Genomic DNA, 22,160 nt, shown 5'->3' on the forward strand with positions numbered 1-22,160 from the left:
ATATTGTGTTGGTCCCCCTTTTGCTGCCAAAACAGCCCTGACCTGTTGAGGCATGGACTCCACTAGATCCCTGAAGGTGTGATGTGGTATCTGGCACCAAGATGATAGCAGCAGATCCTTTAAGTCCAACTTACAGGATATAAAGGATACCTTTGATAGATACTGACCACTGCAGACCGGGAACACCCCACAAGAGCTGCAGTTTTGGAGATGCTCTGATCCAGTGGTCTAGCCATCACAATTTGGCCCTTCATCAAACTCGCTCAAATCCTTACGCTTGTCCATTTTTCCTGCCTCTAACACATCAACTTTGAGAACAAAATGTACACTTGCTGCCTAATATATCCCACCCACTAACAGGTGCCATGATGAGGAGATCATCAGTCTTATTCACTTCACCTGTCACTGATCATAATGTTATGGCTGATCGGTGTGTATTAACTCATGCCTAATAGCGTGTCACGACACAACATGGTGAAACAAACCCATGAATAGGAAGTTTTTTGTATGACTAGTACTGATGATCAATAAAAAAAGAAAGACTGAATGCAATATCTGTATCTCTTTAGTTGTTTAAACTTTTAGTGTACAATTATTCTATTATGTAGTCAAGAAGTTATGCTTAATTTGGCCTTAATATTAAGGAGTTTACATGTAAAGTGAGTACATTACTGTGTATAAATAAATATTAAAAAATAAAATCAAACTATAAATTGCATTCAACCTTTTGAAGCTTCCAAAAAAAATAAATAAAAAAATATTAGACTCACTGAATCACTGTGCAGGAGAAAAAAACAAGTCGTGCTTTGTTTACTTATGTTCATGCAGATGTTCTGTGTTTTAGAAATAATCCAGAAAGTGCGCAATGGCCAGAAGCCCTATTTCCGTCCCACGACAGATAACTCACGTCACTGCGAAGAGCTGACCACCCTGATGGATAACTGCTGGTCAGAGGATCCCACCGAACGGCCAGACTTCAGTCACATCAAGATCTTCATCAGCAAACTCAACAAGTGAGTGCCACTGCTAATGCGCATGCCAGTTTGACCTGAAAGCCTGGAATGATTCGGGTTTGACTGATTGGCGGATGTTTATGATTACAGAAAGCGTCATGTTTTCCTTCTTACTTGCTCAGGATGTTTGCTCCTTGGTGTTCAACCAAAACCAAGGAACATGTTGGTAATATGCTGTGATGTACTGAAACCTGGTCATAATTATATCGATATTCAGTATAAGGTAGCCAGTATAAGATATAAGATAGTCACAAATATGATATTCCTAACAGAGTGTCTATTGTTTAGTTGGAATGTTTAAGTATTGTTTAAATGTATTTTTAATATAAAATAATCATTTTGGCCTAAATGAGAGATTTCAAATTACAGAATTTACTACAGAAGGCTGAGATACTAAAGTCATATTTACATTTACGGCATTTGGCAGAAGCCCTTTTCCAGAGCGGCTTACATTTAAGGTTTAAGGGTCATACTCAGGGGCCCAGCAGTGGCAGCTTGAAGGCCCTGGGATTCGAACTCACAAGTCCATCAATGCTAATGTAAACATTCATGAATACCGTATGGAAAATGTGTTATTCAAATGAATGCTTTCATATAAACTGTAACCCTCATTTAAAAACCATTTCTAGACACCAGTTGGAATTTTTCCCCTCAGCTATTATTTCTATTACAGCCTTTCTAATAAATTAGTACCAATAAATAAAAAAAATCATCAGTTATTGCCTACATCACAATCCTTCACTGATATGTTACTTCAAATGTTAAATAAATATTATTCAAAAAATTTATTTTGTCATTCTGAATAGAATTATACTGTTCAATTTTATTTCTAAAAAAAACCCCAACTTTGTCTTCATTTAGCATAAACGTTATTACATTTATTAATCTGTTAATATTGTTAATAATCGTTAATAAATGTATTACAATTATTATATTTATTATTCTTGGTTAACTGTTCTCTTTTTCTATAAATAGAGATCTGTGAGATTTTCTTTTTATTTATTTATTTTTTAATTTTTTTTTTTTTATTACCTCCACAGCTTGCCACTTTGGCGTTTGATTGATAAATGGCTTCCAGTATGGATTAAAAAAAAAAAAGTGATTGATTTACGAGGACCGGGTTGACGTGTTAAAATGTTTTGCGAAAACGTTTGCCAGGCATCGTTAATTTAAAAAGGGACCTCTTCTCATAATGAATGAAATGCATGGTGTGTTGCGGTGGGTCTTGGGACATTTTCGTTATGCAAACGAATTGAAGAAATGAACAGTTCGAGTTTTTTTGGTGTATTTGTTATCGCTAAAAGCTGCTGTAAGGTTATTGTACAGCTCTCACGCTCTCAATTAATTCAGCATACATGATGATGAATGTCATTTAACTCCCAAAAAGTATGTATTCCACACAAAGCTCTGCACTACATATATATATATATATATATATATATATATATATATATATATATATATATATATATATATATATATATGCTTGCAAATGGGAATTAGCAAATAAATAATAAATAAATGCAAAGCTTATTCCAGAGATGGTGCATGTAGGTGTGTGAGTTCTGACCCAGAATAGATCTGAATCATTCAGCGCTCCGAGTTGCTCTCAGTGCGCCAACTGAGGATGATTCAACCCACATCTACATGTCTCGCATAGATACTCAACCTTACATTTGTAGTCTGCCATGATAAGAGGAACCAGAGTGGACTGAGATGATGATTGCTTCACATGGTAGAGGTACCGCATCCTCCTGTTAGTGGTCATTAATCAGCCACAAGCAAATAATTACTCAGTAATTCCATGGAAGTTAAAATGAGTAATTTGTAAACGGGAAATAAAGACAAATCATCCATTCGGATTTATCGGTCCTTGAGTCAGATCCCTAATTCTTGAGAAATCCTGTTAGTTTAGCCAAAATGACTAATATTTGCTGTTGTTAAGATTTATAAATATGTCTGTCAGTTAAGCAAGCTGGCTAACAATGTCTTTAAAATTTTGTCATAAATCCTACCAGGTTTATCAGACATAGCTAGTTTGCTAGCATTAGCAGTGAAACCCTAACCCTAACCCTAACCCTGTCCTGTCAGGTTATCACATAATAGCTAGCCTAATAGCATAAACAATGAACATTATTGAAATATCTAAAAATTCTGACCGAAATCTTGTCATGTTTGTAAATAATGGGAGGACATGCTAGAGTAATTATGTCTTTCAAAAATTCTGACAGGAAACTTGTTAGCTTGTTAGTTATTAGTGCTAACGGTGAATGAAATTCTGACAGAAATCCTGTCAGTTTAGCTCATGTTAGCTAGCTGGCTAACAAAATGTGCACATAAAGGAATGCCGATAAATTCCTGCTATTAATTTATATTTACTAATCAAAGGAAATAAATGATACATCAACCTGTTAATCCTTGAAAGTCATCCTTTCAGAAATCCTGTCTTTAAACAAATCATTTGCTTCCTGTTTGTCTGGGGACGTGATTGTAACTATAAGAACAATATGAAAATATGGTTTCTGGTTTCCTGGAGTTTTTGACTGCTGCTTGTGTTTGTGGCAGAGAAGGGAGCACCAGCATCCTCAATAACCTGCTTTCCCGGATGGAGCAGTACGCCAACAACCTGGAGAACCTGGTGGAGGAGCGAACGCAGGCCTACTTGGAGGAGAAAAGGAGAGCCGAAAATCTGCTTTACCAAATCTTACCACAGTGAGAAAACTTTTTTATTTTTGTTATTTTCTAACGTGCACATCTGAGTTCCCTTACGGCTGCCAAGCTATTAACCACAACTCGATGAATGAAAGGTTATTAAAACCCTTTCCTACACACACACACACACCCATACCCACACACACACACACAACTTGTCATGTACTTTCACTAACAGTTTTTTCCTTGTATGCTGAAAATAGATGATTGTCCTGGCATTGTCCTCTATTTTAGACATAATTATGTAAGCAGGGAGGAACATTAAAGCCAGCTGAAGTGACTGCTGAGGACTGTGGGAACGGCTGAGAATTTTAAGCCCTCTTTGCGAGAAGCAGGAAAATCCACGTCTCTGGCTCTATCATTAATTGATCTTTTTTCCCTTGTGGAAAGAAGGATTTTCTGTTGTTATATCGGGAGAAGGCTGAGAACCGGAGTTGAGTTTGGCTGCCACGCAGTGCAGTGTTCAACACAAATGTTTTAATTTTATCCCTTGTACATGCATTTGCCTGAAACATACTATAACTCCTTAGTAGGCCTGTCACGGTTCTGAGATTTTGGGGCCTGGTAAATTGCTCATGGCTGCCCCTGGTTATTATTTTTGGTCGAAATGCATTAGTGTTAGAATGACGCTGGAACTGTGCAGTGATTTTGCCGTTCGCTTTCTTGACCTCTTTTTAATATTCCTGTTTTTTTTCCCCCTTCCTCAGTTCAGTAGCAGAGCAGCTGAAGAGAGGAGAGACGGTGCAGGCAGAGGCTTTTGACAGCGTCACCATCTATTTCAGTGACATTGTGGGCTTCACTTCGATGTCTGCTGAAAGCACACCGTTACAGGTACATGTCTATGTGTTTGAAAATCAAAAAATATTTGCATTATTATTATTTTTAACATCAATATTTCACTCTGTCATATCCGGTAGTCATGGTAACATTACAGCAAAAAGAGCTTTAGCATTAAAAATAAACACAGTATCTGTTGTTTCATTTGTTAAGCATGAAATTCTTAAAGAATAAGAGGCTCCTTAAAGAGATAAATGTCTTCTCTCGTCCTGGAGTGAATGTCTTCTTAAAACACGATCACCTTTTGAGGAAGAAGGCTTAAACTCTGATGGCCCAATACGGTCTTGAGTTCATTATCTCCTGCCAGGAAAATTCCTCTAGTTACAGACGGAGGGATTGGTTGTGTTTGTATGAATCTCAAATCAAATCTAACGAATTAGACAGTGAACAGAAGTCTCTGTTTAACTTAGGCCAGAGCTGGTCATAAGCCAGTACATTGTTCAAGCTTTCAGCGTAGTAAGTAACTCTTTGTTGTGACAGAAATGTATTCGCCGTTCCAAGGTGTGAAAATAGAGGAAAGAAGGAAGGGAAAGTAGCCTGTGTTTTGGACACTACATAACAATAAATGGAATAAAAAATAAGATCGTTGTTGATGTGGTGAAATAGTTTCAACAGAATCCTGTTTGATGTTTCACACTTTACCCAGGGTTCACAATAAATCCTGGCTCTTCATAATCTGACGTCTTACACTGTACATTCCTAATCCCTGTCTTAACCTTCTTCATATCTGTATATTTGCGCTGTCAACAGTCATGATTGGATAAATCCAGCATGCGACAGCTTGTTCAGGTTTGCCGTTCCGCACGTTTTGTTATCTTTCACAGCTTTCTAATGGTTTTGTCATGTAGTTGATCAGGTGTTCGTTGGCATCCATCTTCCGCTAATATTCCAGCGTCTTGTATTTCCTCCTCGCTACACTGTGCACTCTGTGATGTTTCGTGTTTTGCCGTCTGACTCTACCGAACCGTTTTTGTTAAGTGGTTTTCTCGTGATATGAGGCACACGTTGTTCAATTTCTGATTGGGTTTATTTGGGAACACTGGTGGTTGGATTGTTGATCGGAGGATCAGGGTTCAAGTCTCAGCACTACCAAACTCCACTGATGGGCAAAGCCCTTAACCATCCCTGCTCCATCATAGCTGCCTCTGTGCTCTGACCCCAGCTTCCTCAGCTGGGATGTGCGAAGAAAAGGATTCCACTGTGCTGTAATGTATGTGAGGTGATAATAAAAGCTTCGTGCCCTCAGTTCATCTAGTCGTAACATTCTAACAACGCATCGTTTTGGCAAAAGCCATGTTAACTCTACTTCAGAGCAGGGTTTTATAACCCTGGGTAAAAATCAGCGCTTACCCTGCTTCTAAATTACAAGTGTGAAACATTCCTGAACCCGGGTGAAAGCCGCTGATTTACAGCTGCTTTAACATAAGTAAAATATAACAGATATGTAACCGATGGGGTTTTGTATTACTGTAAATGTCATTATTTTTTATTTTGTTTATTAATTTAATTTTTTTGATTGTTATTAAAACAATTTTTTTATTGTTATTTTTTTTTATTATTAAATTTTAATTTTTTTATTGTTATTAATTAAAATTAATTATTTGAAAATCAGAGGAAGATACCATTTCAGTATGTTCTGTTGATTACGGGGTTTATTTCTTAATATAACAATAAATATTTCACCTTTTCTGTACCGGCACTCTATAATCCCCATGATTTATCTCCTAGCATCAGTGTGATTAATTTTATACTCACACTGTTATGCTCTCATTGTGTTGTATTCATTACCACTTGCTTTATTTATGCAAATGCTTTTTCTCGGTACAGTCTGTGTTTGGGCTCGAATCCAAAAGAGGAGGAAGAAACTATTTTCATTTGCGAGAAGCTCAAGCAGTTCATGCTGAAATGCGTCAAACCAGAGCGTTTTTTTTTCTTCTTCTTTTTCTTCTTTATCTGAATCTTCATGGAAAATAATAATGCAGAAGATTCATTGGGGGTGTTTTAAATATTCTGAGGCTATTTAAGTTTAAATAGCTTATTTAAGCTATTTAAGTTTATTTCCTTAAATATTTAAGGAAATATCCAGAGAAAAGTTCTACTTGCTATCTGAAAAAAGGTGACTGACCTCTATGGAGATCTGGGAGATAACTGCTGTGTACCAGCAATAGTGCTCCAATTAATTCGTGACAGAACCGAACAAAGACGTCAGACCAGGACCCTGGACTAATTACACCAGGCTCTGAGGTGTAACTGGCTAAAGAGGAGGATAGAAATTCACCAACAATACTTTTATATCTAAATTTCATTAGACAAAATATCTATGCATTTATAATGGATCATTTCAATGAGCGTCAGACTTTTGTTTTAGATATTTTTGTCCAAACTTGATGTCAGTTTGCATTAGAGCATCATGATCATAATCATAGGTTTACGTTAACCCTAGATGAATTGTTCATACTCATTGATTCTTATAATGAGAAACTGGTTTAACACTTTTTACCAGTAGAATTGAAATCGACTTATGGGACATTTTCGATCATTATAAACAAATTCATTGTCAAAAGTCTGATCTAAAATGAGTCAGGACTCGGTTGGCTTTCAGTGTTTTAGACATCCCTCTCTTGGATAACCTTACACAGGATTTTAGTGGATGGAGAACACATTTTAGATGCTTATGAACACTTGGAGCATCTCAGAGAGCAAGATATATTCTTTTTTTTTATAAGGAATATATTCTTTTTATGAATATATTGCCTCTCGTAGACTAGGAAAAAACAGAATTATTTATGAAACACTACAAATTCTGTCTACTTTTATACGAGTGCCATATTAACCATGAGTATGACACAAAATAAAACCTGGTTGAAAGTTTATGTTCACACTGCTTAAAATCTGAATTAGATTAGGTTTTATATCACCAATTCATTTGAACATAGAAACATTTGTGTGGAAAAAAAATATCCATTTTTGGATTTTTTATGAGTATATTTCCCCTAGTAGACTAGGAAAAAAACAGATATACTGAACATGGAAACAACGAAACCGGTGCAGATTCCGTTCTTTTTGGTCCCTGGTTGAAAGTGTATGTTCACACTGCGGAAAAATCTGAATTAGACATACCAAAATAATGCATCTTACATAACGTTTCCTGAGGACGAAATGTAACTGAAAGCATGTCTCTCTGCAGGTTGTAACACTGCTGAATGACTTATACACATGTTTCGATGCCATCATTGATAATTTCGATGTATATAAGGTGAGTGAATACATCTCACAGCGACGTTGTAGGTTTTTTCCTTTCAAACCTAAACCATTTTGTTAAATATTTAAGCCTAAATAATGACGTGACAACACACGGATCAAGTCGTCTATTTCCTTCCTTTTAGGTGGAGACCATCGGTGATGCCTATATGGTGGTGTCCGGTCTCCCTGTACGGAACGGCAAACTCCACACTCGCGAGATCGCCGGAATGTCGTTAGCTTTACTGGAGCAGGTCAAAAGCTTTAAAATCAGACACAGACCCAATGACCAGCTGTGGCTACGCATTGGAATCCACACAGGTACGTTTACTGCTGTGGGCAGTTCGGCTCGCTAATCGCCGCCGAGTGTGTTTACACGTACAAAATAATCAGATTAACTGCAAACTGATTTTGGCGTCCAGTTCCGCTCCGTGTTTATTTGTATTTAAGTAATCTGATAATCAGATAACTCCAGCTTTCAGCTAGCAATTACGCCTTACAGTAACAATTTTCAAGTGTAATAAAAACATCTATGTTTTTAATCTGTTACGTTATGTTACTGTAACGGCTTTTAGGTCACTCCATGCGCATGTCCTTCTTTAAGCCCTGACTATTTTGATCCAAAGATCCGAACCAGAAAGCAGTTTTTAAAGATCGTAGTATGCGCTTTATGTCTGCTTTAAACAGAATCTGATTTATGATCTGGCGCATGGACACAATGCACACATTTTCATTTAGTCGCGAGTCAGACGTATTACTTTTACACACCAAGGTGAGTCTGTAGTCTGCTACCAATCACCCCACCTTGTGAGGGCTGAATCACAGCATTAGTACTTAATTAATGTTTACTCTTTACTCACACAGCCAAGCAGTAATCCTCTTCCTCGTGCTTTAGAGAAAATCCCCCAGCATGCTCTCACAAATCTCTGTCAATCTCTGTCAGCTTGTGTAAATGCACACCACAGTGGCTGTTGTAATGAGATTAAGGCTGGAACGACTGCAAGGGATCAATGTCCTCAGCGTGAACCTTCAACCTGTCAGTTGATACTTACGATCAGAGGGATCCGTATGGTGTCTTCCGGCAGGAGTTAATGAATCTCCCACATATCTGTGTGTGTGTGTGTGTGTGTGTGTGTGTGTGTATACAGGGCCTGTCTGTGCAGGTGTAGTAGGACTCAAAATGCCCAGGTACTGTTTATTTGGAGACACTGTCAACACAGCATCAAGGATGGAGTCCACCGGGGAAGGTGGGTGACAAAAAAACGATTTCTAGGACTTGCTAAAGTAAAAAGAGAAGCTAAAAACTTCACCTTAGTAAAAGTAATGACACAAGCTGTAGCGAAAAATAAGTGTCCTTAAGTGTCAAGTTTTAGTACATCATAAAGTCCGTGTCTCATCTGTGACAGAAACTTGATCTATAGTACGAGTGTAATTGCTTAAAATATTGAGTAATGGAATGGGGTTTATATTAAATTGTTTGTAATATTATACATACATTATAAGTGAACACTATGCGTTCGAACCCTGTGAACCACGTCAGGTGTAAAAGGACACTTTTTATTTGACCACAGTAATTTTTACTAAACCCCTTCGTCATACAATGATTCCAAAAGTATTCACAGCTACATGTGGTATAATATAACAGCATTGTAAAGCCCTAAATAAAGTACACTATATTCACCATACACACAAAAACAAAATCTGAGCAACATTAAAACATACAGTAAATGAAATTTAATCTGGAAATCTTATACATAATCTGAGTTTAGAGGTTTTAATAGACTTATCTGAACTAATCTTACATAGAATTTGTCTCAATCTATGTATAGTGATCTGTATTTACGTCTTATTTTAAATAAGAATTCATTATCAGCTCTGGATGCCATGTCACTCCATGGAAAAAAAACCCAAATATATTTGGCTTACTAAATAAATGTGACATTGGTAAATCTATATATTTTCCATCCTGATTAGTTATGAGAAATGGGTGCTGGCATTTATTGGCCATTGCCTTATTGGAAGAGTTCATTTATAATCGTCGTCTCAATCAATTAATTTACCAGCCTGCTAGCTCATCAATTGCGTCCTGATGGATATGTGGACATTAGCAGCATGTCTCACAGTCCAGCGTAGTCCACTGTGAATAAGCACTTAGGAGGTCAAGCATACCAGTCTCTCTCTCTCTCTCTCTCTCTCTCTCTCTCTCTCTCTCTCTCTCTATATATATATATATATATATATATATATATATATATATATATATATATATATATATACTGTATATATATATATATATATAGACAGAGAGACAGACAGACATGCCACACAGTATCCATTGGGCTCATTGTATTGACTTTCTGCCTGACTTCCTGTACTGGGTTCCTTGTACTTAATAACCATTAATAATGAATGCAGGAGTCACTGCCCCTCTGTCCTGTGTGATTTATTGTGCACTTCTAAGTAAGCCTCAGCATCCGCTCGGAGCATAAAATCTATTGCACGTGCACGGCCCATATGGAGTGTGCGTTTCCCATCAAATACATCCAAAGCGCTAGAGACTACATGCATACATACATTACTTATTATAGGGGTTTTCCATAACTCTCCGGTCAGCTGTCACTCACAGACATGCACTTACTCTGATTGGTTGTATTCCCCCCCCTTTATTTTTGCAGCCCTGCGGATACACGTGTCCTCGGCCACTAAGGAGGTGCTGGACGAGTTTGGCTACTTTGACCTTCAGCTACGAGGAGATATAGAAATAAAGGTAATGTACTGTATCTCGCCGGACTGCGTTATGGATGCTGCTTCTCGGATTACGAGCTGTAGCGGAGACAGAGAGTCAGCATGCACGCTGTAGAAATGGAAAACAAATGCAGTTGAAGCTACTTTTCCAGTTAAGCTAATCTGAGAGTCACTTTTTTTGTAATTATATTTAAAGATTATGCTCGACGGCCTCAAATCGGGCGGTGCAGGGGTGGGGGTGGGGTCGTTACTTGTTAGGCTTTGCCGACTCTTGCTGTCCGAAGGAGGCGCTGAGTGTTGACTGTTTGCTCCAGCGTGAATCCTGAGAGCTTGTCGATGTGCCGTATTGATCTCTGCCTTTCCCTTCTTTCAGGGCAAAGGCAAAATGAGAACGTATTGGCTTCTAGGGGAGAAGACAGATGTCTATGTTATCTGAGTGCTGCTGAAGGAGGGAAGCGCTGGGCCAAAAACCTCTTTAGTACCATCCTTGGGGTTTGTTCCCGCTCTCGGTTTGAAAGGATGCACAAACCAGCCCTGTCCTCACGTGGAACATGTTTCTCTTCATATCTTATGAGGAATTCTAATGTAGGTATGTTTCATACCTGCTCCAACTGCAAAAGAAACTGTAAAGGTGTCTTTTTTTATAATGATGATGATGATGATGATGCAACTTCCAGTGTTGATAGCTGAGGACTTTTTTTCCTCAACAATTTACTTTATTTTTGTGCTTTCTATAATCCAGATTTGTACGTGATTTGAAAATCGATGTGTATCTACAATACAGCACATGAAAAAGGGGCAGAGGTACAATGTACTGAACTCAGTGCTGGCATCAGAAGTGATATTTTGCTCTGGTACTATACAGGTTAATATTTGTATATATGTATATCCAAGACAATGTAAGATATTTTGTTCAATAAACGAACTGAAAATCATACTTTTCTTTTTCACTGAACAGATTTTTGTGATATAAACTTTCCTCCCTCAGCGTGGTGTTTTCTCATAAGATCACACCTCATCCACTATAGCCTCCTACAATCTCTGAGTCTTATATAGTCTGAGATTCTGACCACTGAAGGTCACTCTGGGTAGGTGAACTGAATGAGTCTTGCTGTTCATTGAGCATATCACATAGCTCACGTCTTAAACGGATATCCTTTAGGCTAACCGGTTATTACTTGTGGCCACGGCTCATTTTCCTTGCAGGTGAGTACAGTAAGCTGAAAAGATGGCGTCACTGATTAGCCCATTAGGTCTTTTACCATCTCTGTGTGTGTGTGTGTGTGTGTGCATGTTCACAGCAACATCCCACCTACTCGACTGTGAATTGCCTCCCACGCTCGGCTCTGTCACTGCCGCTGCTTTTTCGAAGAGGTCGCACTGCACTGCAGAAATCGACTGCACTGTGCTTCGATAATGAGACGACTTACGTAGTTCCTTTGTTTTAAAAAGTATGCACTGACAAGGAATTCTGCTTGGCTAAGCAATATAATCTGTAAGCTGTAACCTTGGCATAACTCCTCGACCAATCAGATTACAGAATTCGGCACTGTATTGGATGATTTCTGGATGATTACAGTTTAAATCTATGATTTTCCAAAGTCATGGAAAGAACAAGGTCTTCCATGAACACCATGAGAGTGATCCTGACTGTATAAACACACACTACTCGTTAAAGTAGGAGTGTGTTACCAGATTCATCCAGAGTCTGTACTTTGTATTGCGTATCATTAACGCCAAAGTCTGTTTGAAATGATTTAAGCTTCAATTACGTCTTAGCTAAACTTGCTGATCATGGAAGACAAAGCGAAATGGAAGAAATCTGTGCCAAATAAAGTTGAGCGAAGATATCATCAGTTATGGTAATGGTACGGGAATTTGGGAAAAGCCACATTTAAAGTATTTACCAGTATTCGGAACATGGGCTAAAAATAGTCCAAATGCCACAAATGAAGATAATATTTCAATTTTGGGCTCAGCTAAAAAAAAAAAAAAAAAAACCATCCAGTCTTTTCAAGGTTGAGTTATTCTGCCAGGCAAATCTGGATGGATCTCTGCTGTCACTCCATAGCGCCCGATATCGCTATGATGGCCAGATGAAGTGCTAACCGCTGGGCCATTATACTTTCACCATCAGGGTTTGGAGCTTGTCTGTTCAGTTACTTTTTTACTCGAGGGACTATTGCTATAAAGATCCAAATAATTCCTCCATGATTTTGTCTTGAATATTCAGTCGTCCGTCTCAGCTGTTGTGTCATTGTCTCGTGTTGTGAACACTGAAAGGATTTGAATGGGGGAGTCAGTAAAATGCAAACTCACTAAACTAACTAAATGCACTAGCAATAACAGTGTGACATCATCGTAGCACGCAACCAATAACATCTCACAGCAAACTGCATCGTGACTAAACACATCACAATGTAAACTTATTTTATGTGCTTCAGGATGACACTTTCAGTGAACTATCCAAAACCAGCAATAATTAACATCTTCTTTTTTTATTATTATTAATTATTAATTCTTCGTGTAGGTTCTACCAGATGACAAATACTTCCCAAAAAAATCCGAGGGGGTGAATCTGCATGAACATGGTCTAAAAATGACTTGTTGCCATAGTTACCCTGCTGAAAGCATGAAAGGTTAGTACATCGGTGCTGGAAGTAAGCCACTGCATTCAAAAGGAAGCCAGCGCAAGCACTTGGTGTGTCATCAGTATAACGCGGGTTCCTGTGTATGGTGGGAAGGCAGATGCTTTGTGTCTAGCTACAAACCTAAATAAATGTTGTCACTGTTCGAGCACAGCCTGCAAAGTTTCAGTTAAAAGATCCAATGAAAGGGTAGGAGCTTATTGAGTTTATTTGCCAGATGATAAGTGCTGTTGGAAAAGTATTAGGGATGACTGGAAACCATCGGAAAGAACAGGATGTTCTTAGGCGGTTTGAACTAAGGCCTGTTGTACATGACGATCGATTATTTTCGAACGATTCCTGAACATATTTATATTACGAAACCAAAAAAAAAAGAGTGAGCTAACAAAACAACTATTTATTTTCTGATTTTGTTCTGGAAAGAAAATTGTTTGTAATTACATTTCTTCTATATCGGTATAGTCCTCAGGATTGGGGTCCAAGCGCTCACTGATTGGAGTGGTGAAACTGGCGTTCTTCTTAAAAGGAGCATCTCTGTTTCTCACTGCTGTCACACCCTGTTAAATAAATACAAAGACTTTACTTGAGGACGGAGAACAACCAACAGCATTCATACGTTTTTTAACTATCAACTATGATTGGCAGCCTTCATTAAAAAATTGATAGCATGTCCATCGGTGAGTGATATTTCAAACATGATATTTTTCCATACACTATGTGGGGTTGTGATAGCTTATTGGTTAAGGTATTGGACTACTGATTGAAAGGTTGTGAGTTCGAGGTCCACCATTGCTAGACCCCTGAGCAATGTCCTTAACCCTCAATTGCTCGGTTGTATTAAAAAAAAGGTGATGAAATGTAAGTCGCCTGGATGAGGGCGTCCGTCTAATGCCAGAAATGTAAATATGATTAAAATCATGTGGACACCTGGTCATCGCCCCCATTTGTGCTTTCTGATCATCCCATTCCAGATTTAAATAACTGCACAGTGAAATTATTGACTTTGCATATCCCATCCTTGAAGGTCAGTGTCAGAGCGCAGGGTCAGCCATGATACAGCGCCCCTGGAGCATTGAGGTTTAAGGGCCTTGCTCAAGAGCCCACAGCTTGGCGGTGCCGGAACCTTGATCTTCCAATCAACACCCAAGAGCTTTAACCACTAGAGCTACCATCGTACTACATAGTCCCCCTCATTGCTGTTATAGGAATTCTGGGAAGGTTTTCCAACTAGATGTTGGAGCGTGGCTGTGGGGATTTGTGTCTTTTAGCACCAAGAGCATTAGTCAATGATGTTGGTTGAGGAGGTCTGGGGTGCAGTTCATCTCAAAGGTGTTCAGTGGGGTTGAGTCAGAGTCAGAGCTCTGTGCAGGAGACTCAAATTCTTCCACTTCAACCTTGGGATACAAAGGCATTTTATACAATGGAGTGCTTCTGACTTTGTGTCAACATTTTAGGTGTGATGATCATGTTCTATTCTGGCTATTCTTTATATAATGGGTGAAATCAGACAAACTTAAAAAAGAAACCCTGAACACCTTGTCTATTAATGTGCTTTCATTATTTTTTACCGTATCACCATGAACAGGTGATAACGTCAGAAATGATTTCGCTTGACACTACTCGACTTGAGTTATAGAAGAGAAATGATTTATAATAGCACTATCTGGTGTCACTCAAATGAGGATGGCTTCCTTTTTTTTTTTGAGTCTGGTTCCTCTCAAGGTTTCTTCCTCATGTCACCTCAGGGAGTTTTTCCCTTTCCACCATTGCCTCTGGCTTGCTCATTAGGGATCTATTTCTGCAAAACTGCCTTGCGACAATGTCCATTGTTAAAAGTGTTAAAACAGTATATGTTATGTTATGTTAAGTGTTGTTACAATTTTAAGTTATTATCGTATTGTTTTGACTCATTTTTTTGACTCGACACGTCGCCACGGCCTTCATTTTGACGCTTACTTACTTGGATATCTGGTAGACATTCAGAATAAGACTTAAACACTAATACGCAAAAGATTCGTTTTACTGAGAGATTCTCCTGTATTAAATATTAAGTCTAAATAAACACATAGCACCTCAGTAACTTGCAGTTGATGGCTGCTGTTTTAAATAAGCTTATAAATAATTCTATTTCTGTAAATCGAAAGCAGATGGACTGTCTGAAAAAGACAAACAAGGTTAAGTGGTGAAAAGAACAAGATTCGGCAGTGAAAGCAACACTGGTCTGGTTCTGGTCTCTTTTCGTGACTTATTGCACGCGTATTCGTTCATTTAAACACATTACTGTACCTGAATCTTGTCAAAGTTTTCCCTCCAAAACGTGATGGCCTCATCGGTCCTGTAGTCACGATCCTAAAAGCACAGAAATAATATGAATACAAAAATTCATTCACAGAGATGATGTTTATGTTAGAAGGGAAAAGCTTTTGGAAGGGTGCCAAAACTTTTAGAGTTGGACTGTAAAATGAGGTCATTCAGTATTTTCCTAGCGATGTAGTGACTGACCGTGGATGGTGTTGGTTGGACAGACTGGAAGCCCTGTGCTGTGTAATCAGCTCTGGTTACGGAGTACAGTTCAGGGGCCGGAGGCTGCGGTGTGAGCTCTGCATGTACCTGCTCGCTGTTACACAGAACAGATCATCCCAGTGTGAATGACATATTCTCTCTAAAACAATGTTCAGGTAAAGTCTAGAGTTATATGTCTTTAAAGCACAGTTACATCATGCCAGTGATACTGGGTACATAATGAAAGTGATACTGGGTACATCAAGCCAGTCATGCCAGTGATACTGGGTACATCATACCTGTGATACTGGGTACATCATACCTGTGATACTGGGTACATCATACCTGTGATACTGGGTACATCATACCTGTGATACTGGGTACATCATACCTGTGATACTGGGTACATCATGCCAGTGATTCTAGGTACATCATGCCAGTCATGCCAGTGATACTGGGTACATGATACCAGTAATGCCAGTAATAATGGGTACATCATACCAGTGATACTTGGTACATCATGCTAGTCATGCCACTGATACTTGGTACATCATACCAGTGATACTGGGTACATCATGCCAGTGATACTGGGTATATCATACCAGTGATACTGGGTACATCATGCCAGTGATACTGGGTATATCATGCCAGTGATATTGGGTACATCATGCCAGTCATGCCAGTGATACTGGGCACATCAAGCCAGTGATACTAAGTACATTATACCAGTTATACTGGGTACATCTTGCCAGTGATATTGGGTACATCATGCCAGTCATGCCAGTGATACTGGGCACATCAAGCCAGTGATACTAGGTACATCATGCCAGTTATACTGGGTACATCATGCCTGTGATACTGGGTACATCATGCCAGTGATTGTGGGTAGATCATGCCAGTGATACTAGGTACATCATACCAGTGATACTAGGTACATCATGCCAGTCATGCTAGTGATAGTGGGTACATCATGCCAGTGATACTTGGTACATCATGCCTGTGATACTGGGTACATCATGCCAGTGATTGTGGGTAGATCATGCCAGTGATACTAGGTACATCATACCAGTGATACTAGGTACATCATGCCAGTCATGCCAGTGATTGTGGGTACATCATGCCAGTGATACTTGGTACATCATGCCAGTCATGCCAGTGATATTGGCTACATCATGCCAGTGATATTGGCTATGCCATGCCAGTGATACTGGGTGCATCATGCCAGTGTTACTGGGTAATGTATTAAGAAATACATTTTTTTGTTGTAGAAATGTAATCAGTGACAAACTGGTGCGAAGTGTTTTATTCCTCTTATACCACAACAATTACAATTTTATAAATACTTTTTTATCCATTTTAAGTTACATCATGTATTGTTACGGAACATCCAAGAAACGCATTAGTTCCTGTTATCACTTAAATCAGCTATACATGTTTCCTCACCCTTTCATCCATCCATTCATCTATTTTATGTATCACTTATCCTACACAGGGTCACAGGGAACCTGGAGCCTTTCCCAGGGAACTCTCACACACAAATCTCACACACACACACTCACACACCATTCACACACTATACACATTTTAGAGATCCAATCAGATCAGAATCCAATTAGCTTATAATGTATGTCTTTGGACTAGGGGAGGAAGTTGGACCCCCAATGGAATCCCCAATCCCAGAGATATGAGGCAAATGAGAGTAAAGTCTGGAAATTTACCAACCATTATAAAATGTTGAGACTGGAGACTCCTTCCATAGTGTCTCCTTACAGAAAGCTTCACCATATCAACAATTATATATTTTTTCTTTGTTCTACAGCAGCACAGAAAAATTGGTATTATATTGTTTTGATATCTGGTGGCTGGCCTAACACCTTGTGACCAATCATATTCATAAATTCAGCAGCTCTCTGCTATTAGCTACTACTTTCAGTATGTTCTCATCCATCTACTGGGGTTTATCTAAACTCCAGGGGAATATTTTTTTATTAGAGTCCACATCATGTTTCTCATTTAAGGCAGCAACTACTCAAGTTCTTTTAATAAAGTCCACACACAACAGTTTTTCTGCAGATGTGGTCAGTCGCTGTCCGAAACTGCCCTCTGATTCAGGGTTCAGATCCTAGTCTGTGGCTATGAGATCCTGTCTCACTTTAGTCTCACATGTTTATGTCTCTTGTCACAGAGAATAGTTGTCAGGGATACATCAAGCGATTCCCATAGCAACGAATCGTGAATGCCGTGATAAAGACTAATTGAAAGCTTTTAATTGAACTATGAAAGCTGACCGAGACACAAACACCCCTCTGACACTGTCTTCCCACTGTTTCCTCTGTTCTCTTGGCTGGAACAGGAAGTGTGGGAGGCTGCTAAACTGTCGCTGAAGCCTCAGACGAGATGAGGTCATCTGTCTTGTTTGATCTTAAGACGTGAAGTTGAGCAGTTTTGCTAGGATTCTTACCTTATGCTTTTGATGAGGTGCTTCTGCAGCAGCTCAGATCGTAATCCTAAAAGAAAACGGCATGGTGTAATGAAAGTGAAGAAACAAGTGGTCTGTTACAGCTGGTCATCTCTACATTTAAAAGAAGTGCTTGTGAAATGTGTGGAGTTCATTTGTGTTTGTGACTAAACATTTATGACTAGTTTGGGCAGGGATCCCTTAGGATTTCAGAAACACCACAGAAGGAAACAGAAACGGTGTTTAACATCACAGCAGGAAACAAGATTGACATGATTCTAAAATATACAGTACAAACGTATACGAAGCTATATAATGAACTATGCAAAAGGCTGTAGAAGCAGTTGTGCTTACCTTTCTGTCGTACCCATGTGCCTTTAGGGCTGGTGAAAGCAGATTTCAGTGTACTAACCCCATTCAGTTTAGAGGAGAAGTCCACTGTGAGGATGCCCTTGTGTCCATTTTTATGGATGTCAGATGTTGGTCCAGTGTTGTCCAGTGATGTAGTCGCCCTCTTAAATGGACAAGAAAGAGTTTATCATGCAAAAATAAATAAATAAATAAAATAAAATCAAACAAAATAAAATTTAAATTATTAATAACATGGAATGTTCAGGGATATTTGGAGTGATATATCTGTGCTACAGTGAATGAAATTAATGGACGAATGGAAGGAATTGATGGATGGATGGATGGATGGATGGAACTACTGGAGAAATGGATGGATGGATGGATGGATGTATAGATAGATGGATGGATGAATGAATGGATAGATGGATGGAACTACTGGAGAAATGGATGGATGGATGGATGTATAGATAGATGGATGGAAAAATGAATGAATGGATGGATGGATGGATGGATGGATGGATGGATGGACGTATGGATGGATGGACGGATAGATGGACGGATAGACGGATAGATGGACGGATAGACGGATGGATGGGCGGACGGATGTATAGATGAATGGATGGATGGATGGCTGGATGGATGTGAATAATAGTTAGCTGGATTTATTGATAAATGTAATACTTTGAGGAATAGATAGAGGGATGGATGGAATTAATGAATGGATGGATGGATGGGATTAGCGGTTGGCTGGTTTTATGGATAGATGGAATACTTCGACGGATGGATGAATCAGAGGATGGATGGATAGGTTTATGGATAATTGTTCTAAATTATTAATCCCAAATAAAAATAAATAAATGAACTAGTGTTTTGAGATTAAACAGTGCTGACGTTGTTATAGTTGATGTTAGAGTAACAACCAAAGTCATACATTAAATCTATTCCAAACAAATAAACTAAAAACAAGTTAAATAACCTTTATTTACATAATCTAACCATTAATTAATTAATTAATTAATTAATTAATTAATCGCATGTACGCTATGTACTCACCTCTTCCACCCAGTTCCCCAGTAAACATCCTCCGCCTGCTCTCTCTCCCTCCTCCATCTCCGAGGAACTCATTTTTAAATCCATTTACTTCTTTATTTCTTTTTTTTTTTTTTTACAATAGTGAACTTTATGTATTTTCTAATATTTGAAACGCTGTGAAATTTTACGTGGGGCAAAACTCGCTCTCACTAACCGGAAGTAAACTGACGGTTGCTGTGGTGAACGTAAACAAAATGGACGTGACGTCATCAGCGGCGGCCATAATACCCGTTAAATGTATTTATTTGGAGGTTTTAGTCGCTTAGACATGTGGTTACTACAAAAGTTTTATTTTATTATTAACACACACACACACACAAAACAAATAAAACACTATTAAATCATACAGTGAAGTACGTTTGGGAAAATATAAATAAATATATTTATATTTATATAATGTATTTTTCAGTGTTTACACCGAGTAGGCAAAATTGATGGACTCTTCCTTTAGGAATTTAACAAAACAATACAAAATGGAGGAGAAAATACACTATACTGCCAAAAGTTTTGGGACACCCCTCCAGATCATTGAATTCAGGTGTTGATTTTCAGGGGTTGGATTCGGCCCCGTAGTTCTAGTGAAAGGAACTCTTAATGCTTCAGCATACCAAGACATTTTGGATAATTGGGGATGACCCCTTCCTGTTCCAACATGACTGCACATCAGTGCACAAAGCAAGGTCCATAAAGACATGGATGAGTGAGTTTGGTGTGGAGGAACTTCACAGAGTCCTGACCTCAACCTGATAGAACACCTTTGGGATGAATCCACAAAGTTGGAAAAATTTGCACGAAATTTTTGCACGAAATTGTCCAAAATGTCTTGGTATACTGAAGCATTAGAGTTCCTTTCAATGGAACTAAGGGGCCAAGCGCAACCCCTGAAAAACAACACCTGAATTCAATGATTCGGAGGGGTGTCCCAAAACTTTTGGCCATATAGTGTTTCACTACTGTGAGTCCCTGCTGCTATGTTATAAACTATTTTGGCTCACCACCATTGATGTGGCAAGACCTGGAGTTGGCTAGTTTTTCCTTCTTCTTTCAACAATAAACATATCAATGGCCAATTTTTTTTTTTTTTTCAGTTTTAAGTTGGAGTATCTCTTCCAAAATGGCAAGCCCATCGTCACAATTTAATCCAAATATGGATTGAGGTGTGTAATGAGCAGTCACAGGAAAACAGCTCTCCTTTGTATAATCAGTAATCAGCAGTAATCTGTAATCACCAGCGAAGTATAATTCTCCAGCAAGCAGTGTTTAAAGTTGTTTTTAGCCTAGCTTACGGTTATATAAGACACTAATTAATATTACTAAACAAGTCATTTGCAAAAGAGACTTGATGAATCACACAGAAATAAGAAACCACTCTGAAAAGGGTCTCCCCGGAGGATGGAGAGATGATTGGGAACAGGCACGGAGAACACAGACCTTCCTTTCTACCCAACATATCAATCGATTCTTTGTGCCATCAGACTTAGGGTGTATTATTAATTGCTGTGTGAGCTCTTTGAGTGTGTGTGTTTGTTTGTGTGTGTAAAATCAATGCATTTCTGAATATGCTGTGAACAATTATACCACAAAAACATGTTGCCAAGAATTTTTTTTCTTTTATTAGTTGGAATGTCCAAGAACCAGTATATGTTTCATTATTGCTCATAATATATCAGCTATTTAAGCAGTCTTCAGTTTTAATCTATTCTATATATATTTGGAAACCTTAAAGCCCACGTCTTTCCTTCTTGGATTTTCCTATATTAGAGAAAGGAAGAGCTTTACCTCTGACTGTAACAAAGCACTGATACTGGAGACTCCTTCCCTAAATGTTAAATAAACCTCTCCTTATATCAACGATCATGCACTGAAAATCTGTTTATTATTCGGTTACAGTGTGGACCGTCCACTTTAGGTGTTAATGTGAATGAGTTGAAAAGTATTAAAACAAGCACATGTATATACTCCTGTGATTTGAATCACCAGAGCTGCTGTTACAGAGACACCTTCGGCTCACTCAGAATAGAGAATTCACTAACGCTGCGGTCTAAATTGACTTCTATGGCCACCATGTGCTTGCATAACTGCTGGCATACTTTGCAAGTAGCGTTTTGGATAGTCTCAGCTGTAATCCTTGGTTATAATGTAATTTCTTTCCACAACATTTTAGTCATGTCTGCCTGTCCGCACTTATTTTCCTTAATCCATGTCAACAATTATGTGTGCCTTAACCAACCATTTGCTAAATGGACTTGAGGGATCATTTCCCAGTATAGCCAATGAGAGGATACAAAGAAACCACTCTGTAAGTTTTTCTTTGGGGAACTCTAAGATGATTGGGAACGGGTGCCGAGCACAAAACTGCCTCCAAACACTGTCAAGGGAGATGGATAATGGTGCTTCCAATCACTTCCTGCTTGATAGATTGCGAAGGTGATGTCTTAAAGAACCTGGGTGAAGCCGTGAGCTATTTCACTCTGGGGAGCCAACGTGAGAGTGATGAGGGTGAAGTATCAGGGTAGTATAAGAAAGTGTGTTCCCTTGAGGAGAAGAAGGAATTAAGGTGAA

The 22,160-nt window shown here is 38.7% G+C and overlaps 2 protein-coding genes across 3 annotated transcripts in view; one reads left to right on the forward strand and one right to left on the reverse strand.

Annotated features, from left to right (window-relative positions):
• The window catches only part of npr2 (natriuretic peptide receptor 2), a 49,013-nt gene extending 37,531 nt beyond the window's left edge, over nucleotides 1-11,482 (forward strand). The window contains exons 15-23 of one of the 2 annotated variants that reach the window (XR_009203900.1): nucleotides 845-1,013; nucleotides 3,579-3,725; nucleotides 4,433-4,556; nucleotides 7,750-7,818; nucleotides 7,949-8,123; nucleotides 8,951-9,049; nucleotides 10,478-10,569; nucleotides 10,921-11,136; nucleotides 11,290-11,482. Coding sequence is in view for 1 of the 2 variants with exons in the window: in XM_058382961.1 (XP_058238944.1) it covers nucleotides 845-1,013; nucleotides 3,579-3,725; nucleotides 4,433-4,556; nucleotides 7,750-7,818; nucleotides 7,949-8,123; nucleotides 8,951-9,049; nucleotides 10,478-10,569; nucleotides 10,921-10,983 (938 nt within the window). In the remaining variant the exon portion in view is untranslated. Of the gene's footprint in view, nucleotides 1-844; nucleotides 1,014-3,578; nucleotides 3,726-4,432; nucleotides 4,557-7,749; nucleotides 7,819-7,948; nucleotides 8,124-8,950; nucleotides 9,050-10,477; nucleotides 10,570-10,920 lie in introns of both variants that reach the window. The other variant, XM_058382961.1, reaches the window with a different exon arrangement.
• A 1,106-nt stretch (nucleotides 11,483-12,588) lies between these two features.
• Nucleotides 12,589-19,769, reverse strand: spag8 (sperm associated antigen 8). The gene is made up of 7 exons (XM_058382962.1): nucleotides 19,560-19,769; nucleotides 18,510-18,669; nucleotides 18,159-18,204; nucleotides 15,698-15,812; nucleotides 15,482-15,544; nucleotides 13,637-13,752; nucleotides 12,589-12,823 (listed from the first exon to the last, which is right to left on the reverse strand). The coding sequence occupies exons 1-7, from the start codon at nucleotides 19,641-19,643 to the stop codon at nucleotides 12,802-12,804; spliced, it is 606 nt and encodes a 201-aa protein (XP_058238945.1). The 5' UTR covers nucleotides 19,644-19,769; the 3' UTR covers nucleotides 12,589-12,801.
• Nucleotides 19,770-22,160: the final 2,391 nt, after the last annotated feature.

This window comes from Hemibagrus wyckioides, linkage group LG28 (genome assembly GCF_019097595.1).
Source record: "Hemibagrus wyckioides isolate EC202008001 linkage group LG28, SWU_Hwy_1.0, whole genome shotgun sequence".
Classification (NCBI taxonomy): domain Eukaryota; kingdom Metazoa; phylum Chordata; class Actinopteri; order Siluriformes; family Bagridae; genus Hemibagrus; species Hemibagrus wyckioides.

Coding starts and splice junctions, on each gene's coding strand:
- spag8 (XM_058382962.1), bottom strand. CDS start 19,643: ATGGATTTAAAAATGAGTTCCTCGGAGATGGAGGAGGGAGAGAGAGCA. Junction 18,670..19,559: donor TGGGGAACTGGGTGGAAGAG/GTGAGTACATAG, acceptor TGTCCATTTAAG/AGGGCGACTACATCACTGGA. Junction 12,824..13,636: donor TATACCGATATAGAAGAAAT/GTAATTACAAAC, acceptor AAATCCTTTCAG/TGTTCACAACACGAGACAAT.